A 16,315-nucleotide genomic window follows, 5' to 3' on the forward strand; every position below is an offset into this window, starting at 1 on the left:
TTTTATTATATTATTTTCTTAATGTTTGTTTATTTTGAGAGAGCATGAGTGTGAGTTGGGGCAGGGCAGAGAGAGAGCTGGAACAGAAGATCCACCTGTATCTGTTCTCTTTGCAGTATACCACAATTTTCCCATGTCAGTAAAAAAAAAACAAAAAACAAATTCAAAGTTAATTGTTGCGTAACAGCCCCTTATATGGACATATAATGTATATTTTAAAAGGCTGACAGGCTTTTACTACCTTAAAAAAATTCAGACGTGTTTATATTTTAACATAGTTAAATCCAGGCTGTTGTTAGAGGTGACTTTCCCAGACTTTTCTTTTTTTTTTTTGATCATGCTGCAGGGAGCATTTTTCCATAGCCCATCTTCTGGGATGTTCCCTCACACACCCATCCAGTGCACCAGAATACAAACTCCTTACGGCAAAACTCTATCAGCTTTTATATCTCAGGGTTTACCATAGTCACTGACACATAGTGGATGCTTGGAAAATGGTGAATTAGAGATAGTCAATCCCCTCTACTTTTATTGTTCAACATCTCCTAAATCCTGGAAGAGTCTCCTATCCCCATTGCTGCCTCTCTGCTGAAGTCCAGTGTGGTGTCATGTATAAGAACATAGGCTTCAGATTCACATTAGGCCTCTTTCAGGCCATAGCTCTGCCAGTTATTGGCTGTGAGAATTTGGGAGTCTCTTAACCTCTCTGAGCCCTGGATTCATCTACTGAAAAATAGGGATAATCATAATAACACTTACCTGCAGGTGGTTCTGAGGCTTAATTTGGCTATATATACACACACACACACACACACACACATATATATATATATATATATATATAGGAAGAACATAAATATATTCTCTTCCAGAGAATAGGAAGCTCTCAGCAAATTGTTCAGAAAGAAGTCAAAGATCTGGCAACCTGCCCATCCATTTAGCCTCCAGCCTTCAACCATTGCCCAAGAATCCTCCTTATAGCCCAGCCCATTATGGTTCCAGGCCTACCCCTCCACTCACCTCTGTTCCCTCAGCACCACTCCCCAGTCTCCACTGGGCATCCCCCTAACCAGGTATCTGACCCTCTTGTCTCCCCTGGAGCCCTTCTCTCTGCTTCCCCTCCATGACAACTGTTCTCCCCACTCTATCCCAGTTAGGCTTCTCCTCTAGGCATGAGCCCATCTGCCTGAGGCCTCTGCCTTCCAGCACGTCCAGTGACAGCAGGACTGCAAGTAAAGACCCCTGGATTCCCACGGAGACAGAGGTGGCTGAGGCCGCAGCACTGGGCTCCTGTCCTCCTAGAGGGACCCTTCACCCTTAGTCCTCTCCCAGGAGCAAAAGCAGTCTTTAAATTCTTAAATCCCATCATGACACCCCCCTCCCTTTAAACACCTCAGTGACTTCTCAGAGCTCTTAGGATGAGACCAAAGTTTTTAGTGTCCATTTTACAACCTCAGCCCCTGACACCATCTCCCCTTGGGATAGCCACACTGGCTGCCCTTAGTCCACTGAACTGGCCAAGCATTTCCCAGCCTCAGAGGCTTGGGGCACGTTCCTCACTCTGCCTGGAAAGCTCTCTCCCACAACACAATACTTTCTCCTAGATACTTCATTTTACTTCTCAACATTTTACTTTGAGATGTTTCAAGCTTGTCAAAAAGTTCACTTGTCGAAATAGTGTGATGAACTCAGACATACTGTTTTTACCTAGATTAATCAGTTGTTTGTATTTTGCATTTTTTTTCTCTCTCTCTCTCTTTCCACACACATACTACACTTTTTTTTCTGAATATTTGAGAGTTGCAGACGTTGTAGTATTTGAAAAACTTTAGTATACACCTCCTAATAACAGTAACATTCTCATACAAACCATACAAGAATGATCACGTTTGGGAAATTTAACAGTAGTGTAATAACATGTAGTCCACTGGCAGATTTTCATAAATGTTCTCCAAATGTCCTTTTAATTTGTTTGGTATTTTTTTTTTTTTTAAAGCAAGCTCTATACCCAATGTGGGGCTTGAACTCATGATCCTAATATCAAGAGTTGCATGGTCTACCAACTGAGCCAGTCAGGCACCCCTGATGGTTTTTTTTTTTTTTTTTTTTTTTCAATTTGGGATTCAATCAAGGAGCATGAATTACCTTTGCTTGCCCTATTGCTTTCGTCTCCTTTAATGTAGAACAGTCTCCTTACTTTTTTTGTCTGTCTGTTTTAATGACATGGACATTTTTTAGAGTCCAAGCCAGTTGTCTTTTAAAATGTCCCACAATCTGGGGCTCCTGGGTAGCTCAGTTGGTTGAGCATCTGACTTCAACTTAGGTCATGAACTCATGGTGTCAGCACCAAACCCACTTTGAATCCTCTGTCCTCCTCTATCTATCTGTCCCTCTCTCCCTCTGTCTCAAAAATAAACACTTACAAATAAATAAATAAAATGTCCCATGATCTGGATTTGCTTATCATTTTCTCACAGTGAAATCAGGTTAACAATGATTTTGGTAGGAATACTGACTGGGTGACATTGTACACCTCCCACAGCATTACGTCAGGAATCATTACATGTCATTTTGTTCAGCTATCAGGGATACTCACTTTGTTCACTTAGTTAAAGTGGTATCTTCAGATCTCTCCATTACAAATATATTTTAAAATATTTGTGATTAATAAGTACTCTGTGTGTGATATTTGAGACTGTGCAGCAACCTTTCAGTTTTAATATTTTAATATTCACCAGTGATTGGTGGTTACAAGGTGGTGATTTTCTGTCATTCCTCCTACCTTTGTTTATATGGAATTGTCTTACAGATTACCTGGAAATTTATTCAGATGTGAATTCCCTGTCTTCTAATTTCCCTTTTCCTCAGGGAAGCTTGGACTGATTGAGCTCCCTAGCCCTTACTAAATCAAGACTCCCTTATACACCCTGCTCTTTGCCCCCATGGCACTTGTCACAGTTACCATTAAATAATTGTGTGATTATTTAATGTCAGCTTCTCAGTATATAGACCATGAGCATCACAGAGACTATGTCAGTCACGTTCACAACTATAACCCCAGTATCTTGCCCATTGTCTGGCACACAGTAATTGGTCAGTAAATGTTGGTTGAATAAATGGACACAGAATTCCAACTGTTGTCACTCTGAGAGAGAAATGAGGCTCCTACTTTCCCTTCAACCCTGTCTGATGTGAGGGTATAGAGGACACATAGAGCAGCTGCACTCTGGCCAAGCCTTAGACTAAGTCCACCTACCTGAGGATGGAGAATCCCAGATCAGGGGAAACCGTAAGGGACAGAACTTGGAAAAATTGTAAAGCATTTCTTGGCTGTGCTCACCCACCATGACAGAATACACCAACACGATCATGCTCTTGCTCTCTCTGTCTCCCTCTCATGCTTCCAAGGCCTGCCCTGCAGCCCTTACCCTGGTGCCAGATCCTTCCCTATGGTAACCTCACTCTCTTCGTGTGTTTTCCCCCCCATTCATTCAAGCAAGAAATACTTATTGATGAACTTTGGTGTTCCAGGTGGTGCCAAGGGTCACCTAATGGTGTGTGTGTCAGGGTGGCTCTTCCTTCCCTCAAAAACAGAAATAATATGATATTTCAGAATTCCAAAAAACATGGAAATACTCACTGTGGGAAAAATCTGAGTTGAGCTGGAATTTCTTCAGGTCATTTATAAGTTAGTGTTTTTAACAATCATCAATCACTTCGTGTTTTTCTCAATGCTTAGAGTGTCCAAAGGTTTTAATTAGGTACTTCAGCAGGAGGGGCGCAGACACCATCTTCTACAGACGGTGTAGACAGGTATAGCAGCAGGAGCCATGCGACCTGAGCTGCCTGGGGGAGGCACCTGGGCTGCGCTGGGGGGAGTTGCTTAGGAATCCCTCTGACAAATTTTATTCATCTTAGCAAGGTAGAAGTTGGGAACTGGCAGTCTAGGGAACACCAGATTTGCTGTGAGAGGGAGCTTGAGGAATTAGGGAAGTGCCTCAGAAAAGGTTTGATTTCTATAGATGGTGCAAGGCAAGCAAGTATGCTAGGCAAAGGGATTTTTTTCAAAGTATTTGCAAACATTACATGTTATAATCCTACAGGCCATCTTTGGGCATGGGATGGAGATATAGGTTACTAGATCTGGGAGCTCTAGGAGAGGACGGGAGAGGCGTGAACTAGGCTGGCCTGGGAGACTGTATTCACCATCCCACTCTCTCCTCAGCTCCCAAAATGGCGATGAAACCGGCACTTGGCCCAACAACCAGTTTGACACAGAGATGCTTCAAGCCATGATCTTGGCCTCTGCCAGTGGTAAGTTGTGCCACTGTGTGTGTGGGGATGGGGGACCTGGGGTTCTGGGGGGAATCCCACAGCCATCTGCCTTAAGGCTGGCTATCAACCTGCATGGTTTCTCTGGATCTTTCTCGGAGTCCCTGAGAGGACTCATAATTCCTGGACAAAAACCCAGGTTGAGAAACAGGTTCAGACTTCCTGGGATGCCTAGAAAAGAGTGAGAAAGGAAAGATTTATTGAGGGAATAGAGGGAGTGATGTTAAGAGTCCAGCTCCAGAAGGGGACCGCATGGGTCGGATCCTACTTCTGTCATTTATTATCTTTGTGAATTTGATCATTTTGCTTAATCTTGACAAGTATCAGCTTCTTAAGCCAAGAAAATGGAGACAGTGGCCTCAAAGCGTTGTTGTGAGGATTAAATGAGATGATAACACAAAGCACAAAGTACTGGACCTGTGACGTACAGGCCCTTCCCTCCATGGTTGTGGGCGTGGATACTCCCAGCACAGAGAACACATTTGGATATGTGAGACCCCTTCCCTTTGTTGTTGCCCCACCTCCAGAGCAGGATTTTGATTTTCCTAGAAGGCTAACAGAACTTCACATGCAACAGAGATTCAGCCAATGGTTTTTGTCCCTGAACAGTCAGAAGGGTCCTGAGTAGGGCAAACAGAAAAACAGAATGATGTTAGTACTTAAGAGCACAAGCTTTGGAGGCAGACCAACCTGGACTCAAATCTCAGCACCCACACTTAGCCATGAGTCCTCAAGGAAGCCCCTCTGGGCTTCACTTTCAGTGACTATCACATGAGAACTAGAACAGATCTTGCTGGTGTTATGAGGGCCCAATGCAAGGCCTTAGCATGGGGATGACAGAGTAAGGCACAATAGGTAGTGGCCAAAATTGATTACCTCTTATCTTGTTTGACCCATAAAAGGCAGATTGAGAATAATGCCTGTTCATAAGGACTAGTTTTAGGAGCAGCACATCTTGGGCTTCCTATGAAGGCTGTCAGGGCGTTAGACCCTGGGCTTACTTAGTGCAGTGAAATCCTCTGTCTGGCCTGTAGCACGTGTGGAGGGCTGGGACAGAACCCGGTAAAATCAGAACAATAACTTTCAAATCATACCTATGTTCTGTCCTGGGTGCATGCTAGGCCTCACATCAATTCATCCTCTTAACCAGCTCTGCAAAGCAGGTCTGTGATTACTTACATCTGACAGATGAGAAAACTGAGAAATCCCTTGCTCCAAGGTCCCCATTTTGAGATGTAGATTGGGGATTCTAACCCAGTCTGACTCTCAAGTTCACGCGTTTGCTTTTGCAGTGACCATGTCTGCCTTTAGATGCAGCCTACGTTTCCCTTTTAGCTGAATAGGTGTAGAGTCTAAACTCCTCTTACTGTCTTGCTTTATTCTCCCAGACTAGAGGTGCCAGATAAAACACAGGAAGCTTGGTTAATTTTAACTTCACGTGAACAACAAATAATATTTTAGCATAAGTAGGTCCCAAACATGAGTATTGGGACATACTATATTAAAAAAGAAAAAAACCTGCTCATTGTTTATCTGAAGTTCAGATTTAATTGGGAGTATTCTGCATTTTATTTGTTAAATTTGGCATGCCTCTCCCAGATGTCTGTGAGGTTAAGTGAAGCCAGGCCTGTGGTAGTTCACGTGAAGGGGGAGAGGAAGGGGAAAGTGACCAGGGCAGCAAGCCTTCCGGGACAGAACTGGCCCAGGTCTGGGGTGGGCAGGGGATTGTACTTCTGGAGGGGCCAGATACTGAGTATGAAAGAGGCAGGTGGGTGGCTCTAGGAGATACCAAGTCAGGTTCTTGAGGGAAGTAGGCAGACAGGTATATTTAACTGTTGTGGGTTTTAGCATTACATGAAGGAAGGAGGCTTTTGGCCTAAATCCAGATTTAAGAAACAGAAATGGAATCAGTATTTATGGCCTAAAACCCCCCAGGGTCCCCTCCCTTGTCAGGGCTCCACCCCTCTGGTCCACACAGCATCTGACCTGAGTGTAGGCTAGGGCCTTGGGGAATGATCCAGAGGGTTGAAGTGGCAGGGTCAGGCTCTACTCCCACTTTCACACCCGCTTCTCTGCCCTGAAGCCAGAGAGGTTCCTGGAGTCCAGCCCAGCCTGGCTAAGGGGCTGCTGAGGGGAAGTAAGTAAGAAGGAAAGTAAGTACACTTGGGAGGCACTTTAAATAAACACTTGGGGGGAAGTGTGCTCTCAAGGAGGTTCTGATTTGCGGTTCAACTGACTCTGGATTAGCTTGACCAGGCCTCCCTGTCTGGAGGTGCTGTCTCAGCCCTGAGCTGGGGTGGGAAGGGAGGCTGTGAGGCCAGGAGCTGGAGAGGAGGCCAGTGACCTTTACCCTTTAGGCCAGAGTTTGCCTAGGTTCTTTCTTAATGCCTTTTTTTTTTTTCCTAAGATTTAATTTTTAATTTTTATTATTTTTGTTTATTAAATATTTATTTATTTTGAGAGAGAGCATGAGTAGGGGAGAGGCAGAGAGAGAGGGAAAGAGGGAGAGAGAGAGAATCTCCAGCAGGCTCCACACTGTCAGCACAGAGCCCCACATGGGGCTTTATTCCACAAACCGTGAGATCTTGACCTAAGGTGAAATTAAGAGTTCAGCTGAGCCACCATCAGGTGCTCCAGATTTTATTTTTAAGTAATCTCTACACCCAATGTGGGTCTCGGACTCATAACCCTGAGTTCAAGAGTTTCATGCTCTATTGACTGAGCCAGCCAGTCACCCCTTTCTGGCTGCTTTTTAAAGAATGTTTCTCTATAGAATGGAAAAGATCTTGGTCCCTGCTCACTGTGTGCTGGGGGGAGGTAGAAGGAGGCACCGATGAAGAATTGATTCTACAGAAGGTCAGAGGCTGCAATCCACCATCTCCACCCTCAGACCTACAGATGGGGAAATGGAGGCCTGAGTTGTGCAGGGCCTCTGCCAGGGTCACCCAGCTTTCTTAGTGACAGCGCTAAACAGAAGGAACTCTAGTGTCAGCCTTTTTCTGTTATGCCCTGGATTTGCACATCTTCTCTCTCCTGGTCCAGCCCAACCTCAGAGTCCCCCATAGAGCCTGGGCCAGCATCAGGCCTGTGCTTCTGGTGGGAGGTGGCAAGAACTGGCTTTGTCATTTCCACCTCCTTGGGGTGCTCCTTAGAGATCTGGGATGCCAGTGGGATGTGGGTGGGCTTTGCCTCCAGTTACCAAGTCAAGCCCTTTGTGCCCTTCTGTTTCTACCTCCCTTCTCCCTGGTTCTCCCCATTTCTGCGTGCACACACATGCGTGTGCATGCGTGTGTGTGTGTGTTATGTGTATATGTGTATGTATGTGTGTGTCCCCCTCTCTCTCCCTCTCTGGCGCCTCTGAAGTCTCCCGTTTAGCCCCTAAATCACTCTGGAATCCTAGCTCTTTGAAGCAGAATCTAGGCCCCTTCCCCCACCCCTTCATTCCCAGGCTGGAAGAGGGTATGCTGAAGGGGAGGGTAAGCTTGGCTCCATCCTGGAGTTAATTAGGGAAAACGTTGAAAAAGTCAATGGAATGAAAGGGCTGGGGGAGGGGAGCAGTCTGGGGAAAGAGAGAAGGAAGTGGGCAGCTGCTCCCTCCCACCCAGCCTTTCACACACACCCCAAAGCCCTCAAATCCCGGGATTTGGGACTTGAAATGGAGATTGTAGAAACCCGAGCATTGGAGTGAGGAGGCAGAAAGACCCAAGGCTTTTCTCTCTGTTCCCTTCTCCTGTGCCCTTCCCCCTCTTGGGCTGGTTTTTAAAATAGTTCCTGTCTATTTCTCAATCCCTGGTTAGTGTCCCAGGATTAGTCAGCCTCTCCGGCTTTAGTCACCCTCTCTACCCACTCCCAGGGTCTAGCGTAGAGTAAAGGGAGGCTGGGAGGCGAACTCTTGTCAGCTGGGCTGGGGCTTGGCTGGGAATTCCAGGGGCTTTAACCCTCCCACTGCCAGAGGACTCCAGCAGGAGCCCTTGTGAACTCAGGCTGAGTCCGGGAAATTCCTGGTTTTCCTTGCTGCACCCAGGGAGCATGTAGAGTAGAAGTAACAACACACACTGTATGGTGGTGATGATGTGAGCGCTGCACCCAACACTGAGTGAGCCCTTACCAAGTGCCTGTGGACTCATGAAGCACTGTCTCATTTGAGCCTCACAAAAACCCAATGGGATAAGTGATCCTGTGCTTTTCTACCTTCAGTGTGCCTAAAAATCACTTGGAAATCTTGTTAAAATGCAGATTCCAAGTCTCCATTTCTAACAAGCTCTCAGGGTGATGCTAAGCTAGAGCCAGAATACTTCTCTAGACCCCGTTTTTTCTTGTATACAGTAGGAAGTTGGGCTTGGGGTGTTGTCCGATGTTCCATAGCTCTGATACTGTGAACCTCTGTCTACCTTGTACCTAAGATACCTGGTCGCAGAGAATGGGCCAAGTGGGTGATGGGTATTAAGGAGGATACTTGTGATGACCACTGGGTGTTACAGGTCAGTGATGAATCCCTAAATTCTACACCTGAAACTAATGTTAACCATATATGTTAACTAACAAGAATTTAAATAAAAATTTGAAATCCAAAAGAGAAATAATAGATATCTGGTCCCGGAATCATCTTTTTAGCCTCCTAGAACATGGCTCATTTTGTCTTCTGTCCTCCTCCTTTATCCTCAGAGTGATAAGATCCAACTTGATGGTGGTAGTGGTGACTCTCTCTACAGTATATGTTGAGATACACTTAGCCACCCCTGCTTTAACCTGTGATGGCTGGTGTGGCTTTGAGTTAGTCTTTTACCTTCTCTGAGCCTTGCTTTCCTCATATATAAAGTAAGGATAAATACCATACCTCACTGGGTTGTCTCATTGAGGTGAAAGCCATCATGCACGTGCAGTATCTAGCAGAGTACTTGGCACAGAATAGTTGACACTAGTCAACTCCTGTCGCTGTTATGAAATGAATACCTGCAAAGCCCCCTGACCCCCTGCTAACAACAGAACTGCTGAGTGCCCCCACTCTGTGGGCACCGGCTGGTGAAGGATAGGAGGACACACAGGCCCTAGTTGGAGCCCCCCAGGAGACCACAGTCTAGTGTGGAGACCAGAGAGGCTCCCGTGAAAAGGGTTAGGGCAAGGACTGGAGAGCTTTTATTTATGCCCTGAAAAATAACAGCATGTTTCAGGCCCTACATAATCTTGGTTAGTCTTCACCCAAACCAGAAGAGGTAGTTGTTATTTTTACCTTTTCATAGATCAGGAGACATAGGGATTGCCCCCAATTGGTTAGTAGGTAAAAGAGCTAGGAATCAAACCCAGCTGGTCTCACTCCAGAGCCACTTACCTCTGCCTCTTTGTTAGAGGGTATTAGAGGGTATTTATCAAAAGGTGTTTATCCCCCTTTGATAGAGATGATATTCCCAGGGCTCATTGTGGTCAGGGCTGGGCGCTCTGCCCATTAACTGGTTGTGCTATAAAAGAGGGACCCAGAGTTTAGCTCTTCACCTTCCTCTCTCTCTTGCAGAAGCTGCTGATGGGGGCTCCACCCTGGGAGGGGGCGCTGGCACCATGGGCCTGAGTGCCCGCTACGGGCCCCAGTTTACCCTGCAGCACGTGCCGGACTACCGCCAGAACGTCTACATCCCCGGCAGTAACGCCACACTGACCAACGCGGCTGCCAAGCGAGATGGCAAGGCCCCCACCGGTGGCAATGGCAACAAGAAGAAGTCAGGCAAAAAAGAGAAGAAGTAACGTGGAGGCCAGGCCAAGAGCCACGGGGCAACTTCCCTCCCCAACCAGCCCAGCCTCTCCGTATCTGTACCCAGGCCTCATATTTTCAGGGCTCACCCCCAGATACTGGTAGGGGTCCAGGCCATGCTCCCTTTGAGAAACAGAAACAAGTGCCCAGTCAACACCCCCCTCTCTGCCCCCAAGGGATTGAATATGCAAAAGGGAGTTCTGGGAACCCCCATCCAGTCAATTGCTGTGCCCATGGGGGTAGTGGGGTTAGTGTAGACACCATTTATCACACCCCCTTTAGTTACAGCTGAACTTTGCCATCTTCCAAATTCAATCAGGCCCATCCACAATTCCCTGCCTCGCTCCTGTCACCCCACCCCCTCAGCAGCTCCTCTTTCTTGAATAAGGTGGTTGGGGTGTTGAGGTACCTGGTGACCTAAAAAGGCTCGTAGTTCTGAAGAGTTGGAAGGGCGTCATAACCTCTTGGCCTCTCCAGTTCTCAGACTGCCCCCAAAGCATGGTTTGGTGCCCATCCCTTCATCTCCTTCCAGAGCCCAAGACCAAGCTCAAGTTTTGGCAGACATTGGTCACCATTGCCATGGTACTGACGCTTGCTGGATTTAGGGAGGGCACTTTGCTACCGTGCCTCTTCCCAGCGCCCTTGGGACCAGTCTTTTGTTCTGTTTTTCATTGTTTGATGTTCCCGCTGCATGCCGTGACTTCCCCCTCTCCAAACAAGAGACTTCATTGCATGTTCCAAGACAGTATGGGGTGGTAAGATAAAGAAGGGAAGGGTGTGGATATAGGGGATGGACAAAGCTTGACTTGCCAGTTATCAGGATCTTGCAGAAGGCTCTGTGTCCCCAGGGTACTGGCCAGATCCCCAATTCCAGCCATAAACCAAGTACCAGGCTGGACTCTTGTTTACCACATTCAAGGCTTGCTCACTCACCTCAGGCAGTGAGCTTTGGGCTGAGCTATTAGCACCAATGGATTTAAACTGGCATTATAGTCAAAGGAAGGTCTGAGGACGTTTGGGACCAGGTCCCCTGGAGAGGTCAGAGGGCCCTCTGTGGGTGCTGGGTACTCCAGAGGTGCCACAGGTAGAAGAATCAGTGTGGCCCTAGCAGTGAGGCAGGGCCAGCTAGGTGGTTCTTGGTCCCTGGGTTGGGGAGGCATGGAGCTACAGCAGGGACCAGGTGGACAGAAAGTCTTAGCCTAGGATCCGGGCTTCTCCACAGGGCCCCTGCACTCCTCCAGCCTCTCTTCCTTCATCTTGCCAGGTGCCATTTCTTCTCCGTGAAGGCCAATGCCCAGCCCCCCCCCCCCCCCCCCCCCCCCAGTCTGCTCTCTAGTGGCCAGAGCCTGGTTAAAGTCCCCCAGTGCCTCCTTGTGCATAGACCTTTCTCTGCCCATCCCCTTCTGCCCACCCCCTCCCCCAGGCCCGTACCTCCAGTGGGGCTGCGCAAGAACCCCACCCCAACCCTTACAGTAGTGTAGAGCCCCCTCCCTCTTTCAGCTGGTGTAGAATAGCCAATAGTGTAGTGCGGTGTGCTTTTCCGTGATGGCGGGTGGGCGGAGGGCTCCGCGCAGCCATCTGTCGTTGAATCCACCTGCAGCGGCCCGTGCTGTGTTTTGTGCTGTGTCCATGCGCTGCGGCGACCCCGTCCCCTGTACTGACTCCTATAAGTGCTTCTCTTCGCATAGTCATGTAGCTCCCCACCCACTCCCCTTCCTGTGTCTCACGCAAGTTTTATACTCTAATATTTATATGGCTTTTTTTCTTTGAAAAAAAAAAATTAAAAGGTTTCTTCTGAAAGGTTGAACGGTTCTGTGTAAGAGATGGAGGCTCCTAGCATTTGTGGATGAAGTGCTAAGAGGTGTATGCTGGAAGAAAGGCGGGATCGCGAGGCTATTGTATTTGCATCTTGGTTTTGTGTCGCTGCCCTTGAGTGTGTGTGTGACAGTCAAATGTGGCTGTGTGTGCTTGCAATACTGTTGTGCATATGTAACAGTATACAATCGACTGTAATTGCGCTTGTGGATCGGTATACCGTTGTGTGTAATCGTTTTATGGGTCTGTTGAGGAGGGGGATCTCTGAGCGCTGCGTGGCGCTGTGCAGTTGAGCGTGCAATTGTATGCTTGTGGCTCTCTCTCCCTTAAGGTTCTAAGCACCAGTCTCCCGGCAGAAGAGGAGACTCCAGAGCGGGGGAGGACTGTGTTGGCAACGGCTACAGAGCTGGAAATCGGGTGGTGGACATTTCCTTAGTTTCCCCCTCTTCCCTGCTAAAATTAACACCCCACAGTGCCTTTGTGGGCTCCTTCCTAGGAGGGTGGATTCTCCTTTGACCACTCCCCTCCACCCTGGCTGCCTAGTGGCTTTGGGAACACCGTGCAAGAGGGCAGGCTACATATAGCCTGGGCCTTGGTTCACCCATCTAGAAGTCACCTTCCCACTCTCTGTGGCAAAGCCAAGGAAAGTAGAAGGTTCATCACTTTGTTGCTGGGGATGGTGTGGGGTGCCCTGTGTCAAGGGGATTGAAGAGTGGGTATACAGGATAGATTGTCGGTAGACCCAGACTATCTTCCCTTGTTCCTCTTCTCCCTCTCTCCTTGCTTTTCCATTCACTTCTCACCCCTCCTCCCCTCCCCTCTTCCTCAGTCCGCCTCCTTGGAACACAGTGGGAATTGGAGGTTGTCCTCTGCAGGAAGTACAGAGGAGAGAAGACAGGGTGCAGAGAAATGACAAACACAGACCCAGTGGGGTTATCTGGCGGATCCGGGAAGGCATGCCTAACTGCAGGGTGGAAGGAGGCAGTCTGTGGGCTTCCTATGCGCATCCTCCCAGAGCCGGGTCATGTGTTTTGCCAGCTCCTGAAGTCGGTTGTCACGGAAACCAAGCCTTCCAACTAAGCATCTGGAGGCGACCTTCTTGTGTGGGAGGAAGGGTGGTGTGGACGGTTTCTGAGATGGAATTGGGGTTTTGTTTCTGAGAGCTGGGTTGCAGAGGGTGGGGTGCTGGCTGCCTGGGTTCTATTCCAGGCACGGCAGTAGATTGGCAGTGTGTGTGAGCAGCTGTGGTTGGTCCCCTAATTGGTATGTGCGCCTGTAAAGCTCTGAAACAGAAACGCGTGGCTTCTGGGGGGGGGGGGGGGGGGGGAGGGGAGGGAGGAGGCAGGCAACCTACACCCACATCCCCAGCCATACCCGGGAGGCAGCTGGCCCAGGCTCCAGGGCTATTTAAAAGGCTTTTATTTCTAGTTCTAGAGCCTGCCAGAATGGGTTTGTGGTCCTCTTCAAGCCCCTCATTGTCTATTCTGGGTCTGTTCATAGCTTGTAAGGTTCCTTTGTGTAGGTTACAGGGTGCTCAAGTATGGCTCTGAGCTGCAAGTCACCTGGAGCATGACCTCTGCTTTCTCACCTCTGCTGGCAGGCTCAGGTTTCTGTCCCCCTCTTCCCCCACATAAATTCCTCTAATCTGCAGTGTGGTTGGTCTGTGGCCACCAAGGTGGGGGGGGGGGGGGAGGGGGCGGCGGCAGGGAGACATGAAGAGGGGAGATGGGAGAATCTTCCCTCAGCAAAAGAAACACAGGTACTGCCAGGACCTAGTAGTTCTTGACGTGGGGGTGCTAGGAGGTGAGGAACTAGAACCGAGTTCAAGAAAAGGGTTCCAAACCAGGCTGCCAAAATAGAACTGGGGCCCTATTCCTTTGTAAGATGCAAATGTAAGGGCAGAAGCCTAAGCATGGTGTCTGTCTGGCACATGTTAGGCACCTTAAGCTTTTTGACAATGATCTGTCAGATCAACCAGGGATTTGGAAAATAGCTTAAAGTCACAAAGGAGGAGGTAAGGTAGTACTGTTTCAATGCTTTATTAACAGTTGGAAACAAACCCAACAAACTGGAGGTGATGACATCCCAGAAGCCCAAGAGGCAAGGGAAACAGGTTTGCATTTTGTCTTTTTAAATTTTTTATTAAATGCATCTTAGCAAAAGTAGATTAAAAAAGAAAGGGTCAAAGCCCCAGATGTCAGCAGGGAAGAGGAGGGGACCCAGGGGAGCAGCCTCCCCCCTACTCAAAGGAGATGCTGTTGCCCCTTCACACAGACAGCTGTAGCAAACGGAACCTTTGTTCCTGGCCTGAAGGCCTCCCTGTAGGAAGCCTCAGGTCTCCTGCGTTCCCCCCTTTGCTCCAACAACTTTAATTCTGGGTCAAGCCTGAGCAGTGTCATTCTCTCTCCTACCTGGGGGTGGAAGCTAAAAGCAAAGGAGGGCAAAGTGTCACCCTGAGCCAGAGAATCTGAGCTTCCTGGAGCTAGGGCCTCTGAACAGTCTGGCCTGCCCACTGTTCATAAGGGAGCAGGGGGACGCTGTGTGGCAACACTACTCACTTGCCCAGTGTCCAGTTAGCATTTGCACATTTGGCTTGATAAATATATTAAATTTTTATTAAAAACTCTGTGGTCTCAGAGCTCCCACCACTGAGGCCTGGTCCACCTCTACCAGAGAAGAGCTCCTCCTGCCCCAGAACTAGATGATGGGAGAGAAAATCTGCACTGGACTTCAAGGGCCCAGAAGGCTTTAGGGTGGAGGTGGAGGTCCAGGGTGTTGTTCAGGACTGAGGCCTGTGGGGAGAAACCCCAGGGACACCAGGACCTGCCATCAAAATCTCTTACATTATGGAGGGGAAAGGGGGAAGGGATAGTTATTCTCTTAAAAAAAAATCTCATATAAAAATAGATCCATTTGCAAAACAATTTCTCAGCCAGGAGGCTCCACCTCCCATTTCCTTGGAGACAGAGGGTGAGGTGTTGGGATGGTCACAATAAAGCCCATACTCCAGAGGAGATGCACCAAAGCTCTGGGGAAGATGTGAGGAGAGACCATGGCTCAGTAGCCTGGGGCAGGTATAGAGGGTTCACAGAGGCAGGGTCATAAAACATGGCAGCAGGCTGGGGACAGGTCCCACAATGTCTCTGTATCCTGCCTGCCCACAGGCTCTGGCCTAGGCCATCGTGGAACAGATCAAGTGGTCCAGGTCCTTTTTGTTTTGGGAGGCCCTTCCCAGGAAGGTTTGGGGAGGGTGGGGTTTGCCTCCCCACTTCTCTGGGCATGGCTCCCAGTGTCACACCACTAGTAATAAATAACAGTAACCGGGAGAGGGAAGAGCAGAGCAGAGGTGACAGCGATGAAACGAGGGATACGGCCTAAAGGTTCACAAGCCCCATGCTGTTCTCAGGGCTAGAGAAACCACAAAAGAAAAGCACGAACCCAGCAAGATTGACCAAAGTGAAAGCCTACTGGAAAGGCAGGGGTTGAGAAAGCAGGTGGGGCCTGGTCTGAGACAAGGCCTCAGAGTGACAGAAGACCGCTGGGGTTAAGGCAGCAAACACAGAGCCTGCTTTGGTAATACAACAGCCAGGGCGGGCTGGGCTCAGGCCTCCCCACACTGCCTTTTCCTACTGGCCTCCAGGCAGCTGAAGCTGTGTGTGATGTACAGAGAGCAGCAGGCCAGAGAGTAAGACAGGGTCAAGGTAGTGGGAGCAGCCACCCCAGAGGAATATTTCCGTGACCCTTTAGGCACATGCTGCAGGGCAAGACAGTCTGGGGCTCCACTAAGGAAGCTGCTGGGGCCATAAGACCCAGCTTAGCTTGCACGGCCAACCAGCTCCTTGGGTTCTTCAAGGATTGTGGGGACTCCCTCATTGTTCTTGGCAACCTTAGGAGGAACAGTAGTCATGGCATCATCCTTGGTCAGCTCCGAGGCTAGCAGAGATGTGACTGCACACCCAGCCTTCCTGTTGGCTGCAAAGAAAAGACATGAGAGATCTTGTCCACAGAAGGCCCAATTTCTAATCCCTTTCAAACTCTGTAGCAGACATTCCGCCCAAAGCCATGCAAATGTGGCTGCACAGTCTGGTTCAGAAGGCCCTTCTTTGAAAGAAAGAGGGGCAGAGACCTAACATGTGGAATATACTTCCTAGGTGCAGAGAGCATGTGGTGCAGGCTTTCCTGTGTGAAAACTGTACACTGGTTTGAATATAGCTAGACAGAAAAAATGTGATTCAGGCTTGTTAGGTAAAACTTAAAGAGGAATGAAGTGCCCAAAATCTGTTTTCTCATCATAGAGCTGTTGGAATTAAATAGACTCAGGCTTAGTAAAGAGTAGTAGTTTTGTTTTCTTGGCTGTTTTCAGGAATCTCCTAGGCCAAAACCATTTCAAGTCAGACCTGGGGAGGCCTGTCCAACCACAGGAAG

The 16,315-nt window shown here is 48.5% G+C and overlaps 3 protein-coding genes across 22 annotated transcripts in view; 2 read left to right on the forward strand and 1 right to left on the reverse strand.

Moving 5' to 3' along the window:
- LOC122224931 (protocadherin gamma-B2-like) overlaps positions 1 to 4,239 on the forward strand; it is a 62,308-nt gene extending 58,069 nt beyond the window's left edge. The window contains exon 4 of the mRNA XM_042947368.1: positions 4,226 to 4,239. The gene's annotated coding sequence lies outside the window, so the exon portion shown is untranslated. The remainder of the gene's footprint in view (positions 1 to 4,225) is intronic.
- LOC122219239 (protocadherin gamma-C5) overlaps positions 1 to 11,879 on the forward strand; it is a 136,924-nt gene extending 125,045 nt beyond the window's left edge. For all 18 annotated transcript variants that reach the window (XM_042937447.1, XM_042937449.1, XM_042937461.1 and 15 more), the window contains 2 exons: positions 4,226 to 4,314; positions 9,842 to 11,879. In XM_042937447.1, coding sequence (XP_042793381.1) covers positions 4,226 to 4,314; positions 9,842 to 10,068 — 316 coding nt within the window. In that variant the 3' untranslated portion in view covers positions 10,069 to 11,879. The remainder of the gene's footprint in view (positions 1 to 4,225; positions 4,315 to 9,841) is intronic.
- Positions 11,880 to 13,913: 2,034 nt separating this feature from the next.
- Positions 13,914 to 16,315, reverse strand: part of DIAPH1 (diaphanous related formin 1) — a 103,829-nt gene continuing 101,427 nt past the window's right edge. For all 3 annotated transcript variants that reach the window (XM_042937675.1, XM_042937660.1, XM_042937668.1), the window contains one exon: positions 13,914 to 15,862. In XM_042937675.1, the coding sequence (XP_042793609.1) occupies positions 15,705 to 15,862 (158 nt within the window). In that variant the 3' untranslated portion in view covers positions 13,914 to 15,704. The remainder of the gene's footprint in view (positions 15,863 to 16,315) is intronic.

The sequence above is a fragment of the Panthera leo genome, chromosome A1 (genome assembly GCF_018350215.1).
Source record: "Panthera leo isolate Ple1 chromosome A1, P.leo_Ple1_pat1.1, whole genome shotgun sequence".
Lineage (NCBI taxonomy): Eukaryota > Metazoa > Chordata > Mammalia > Carnivora > Felidae > Panthera > Panthera leo.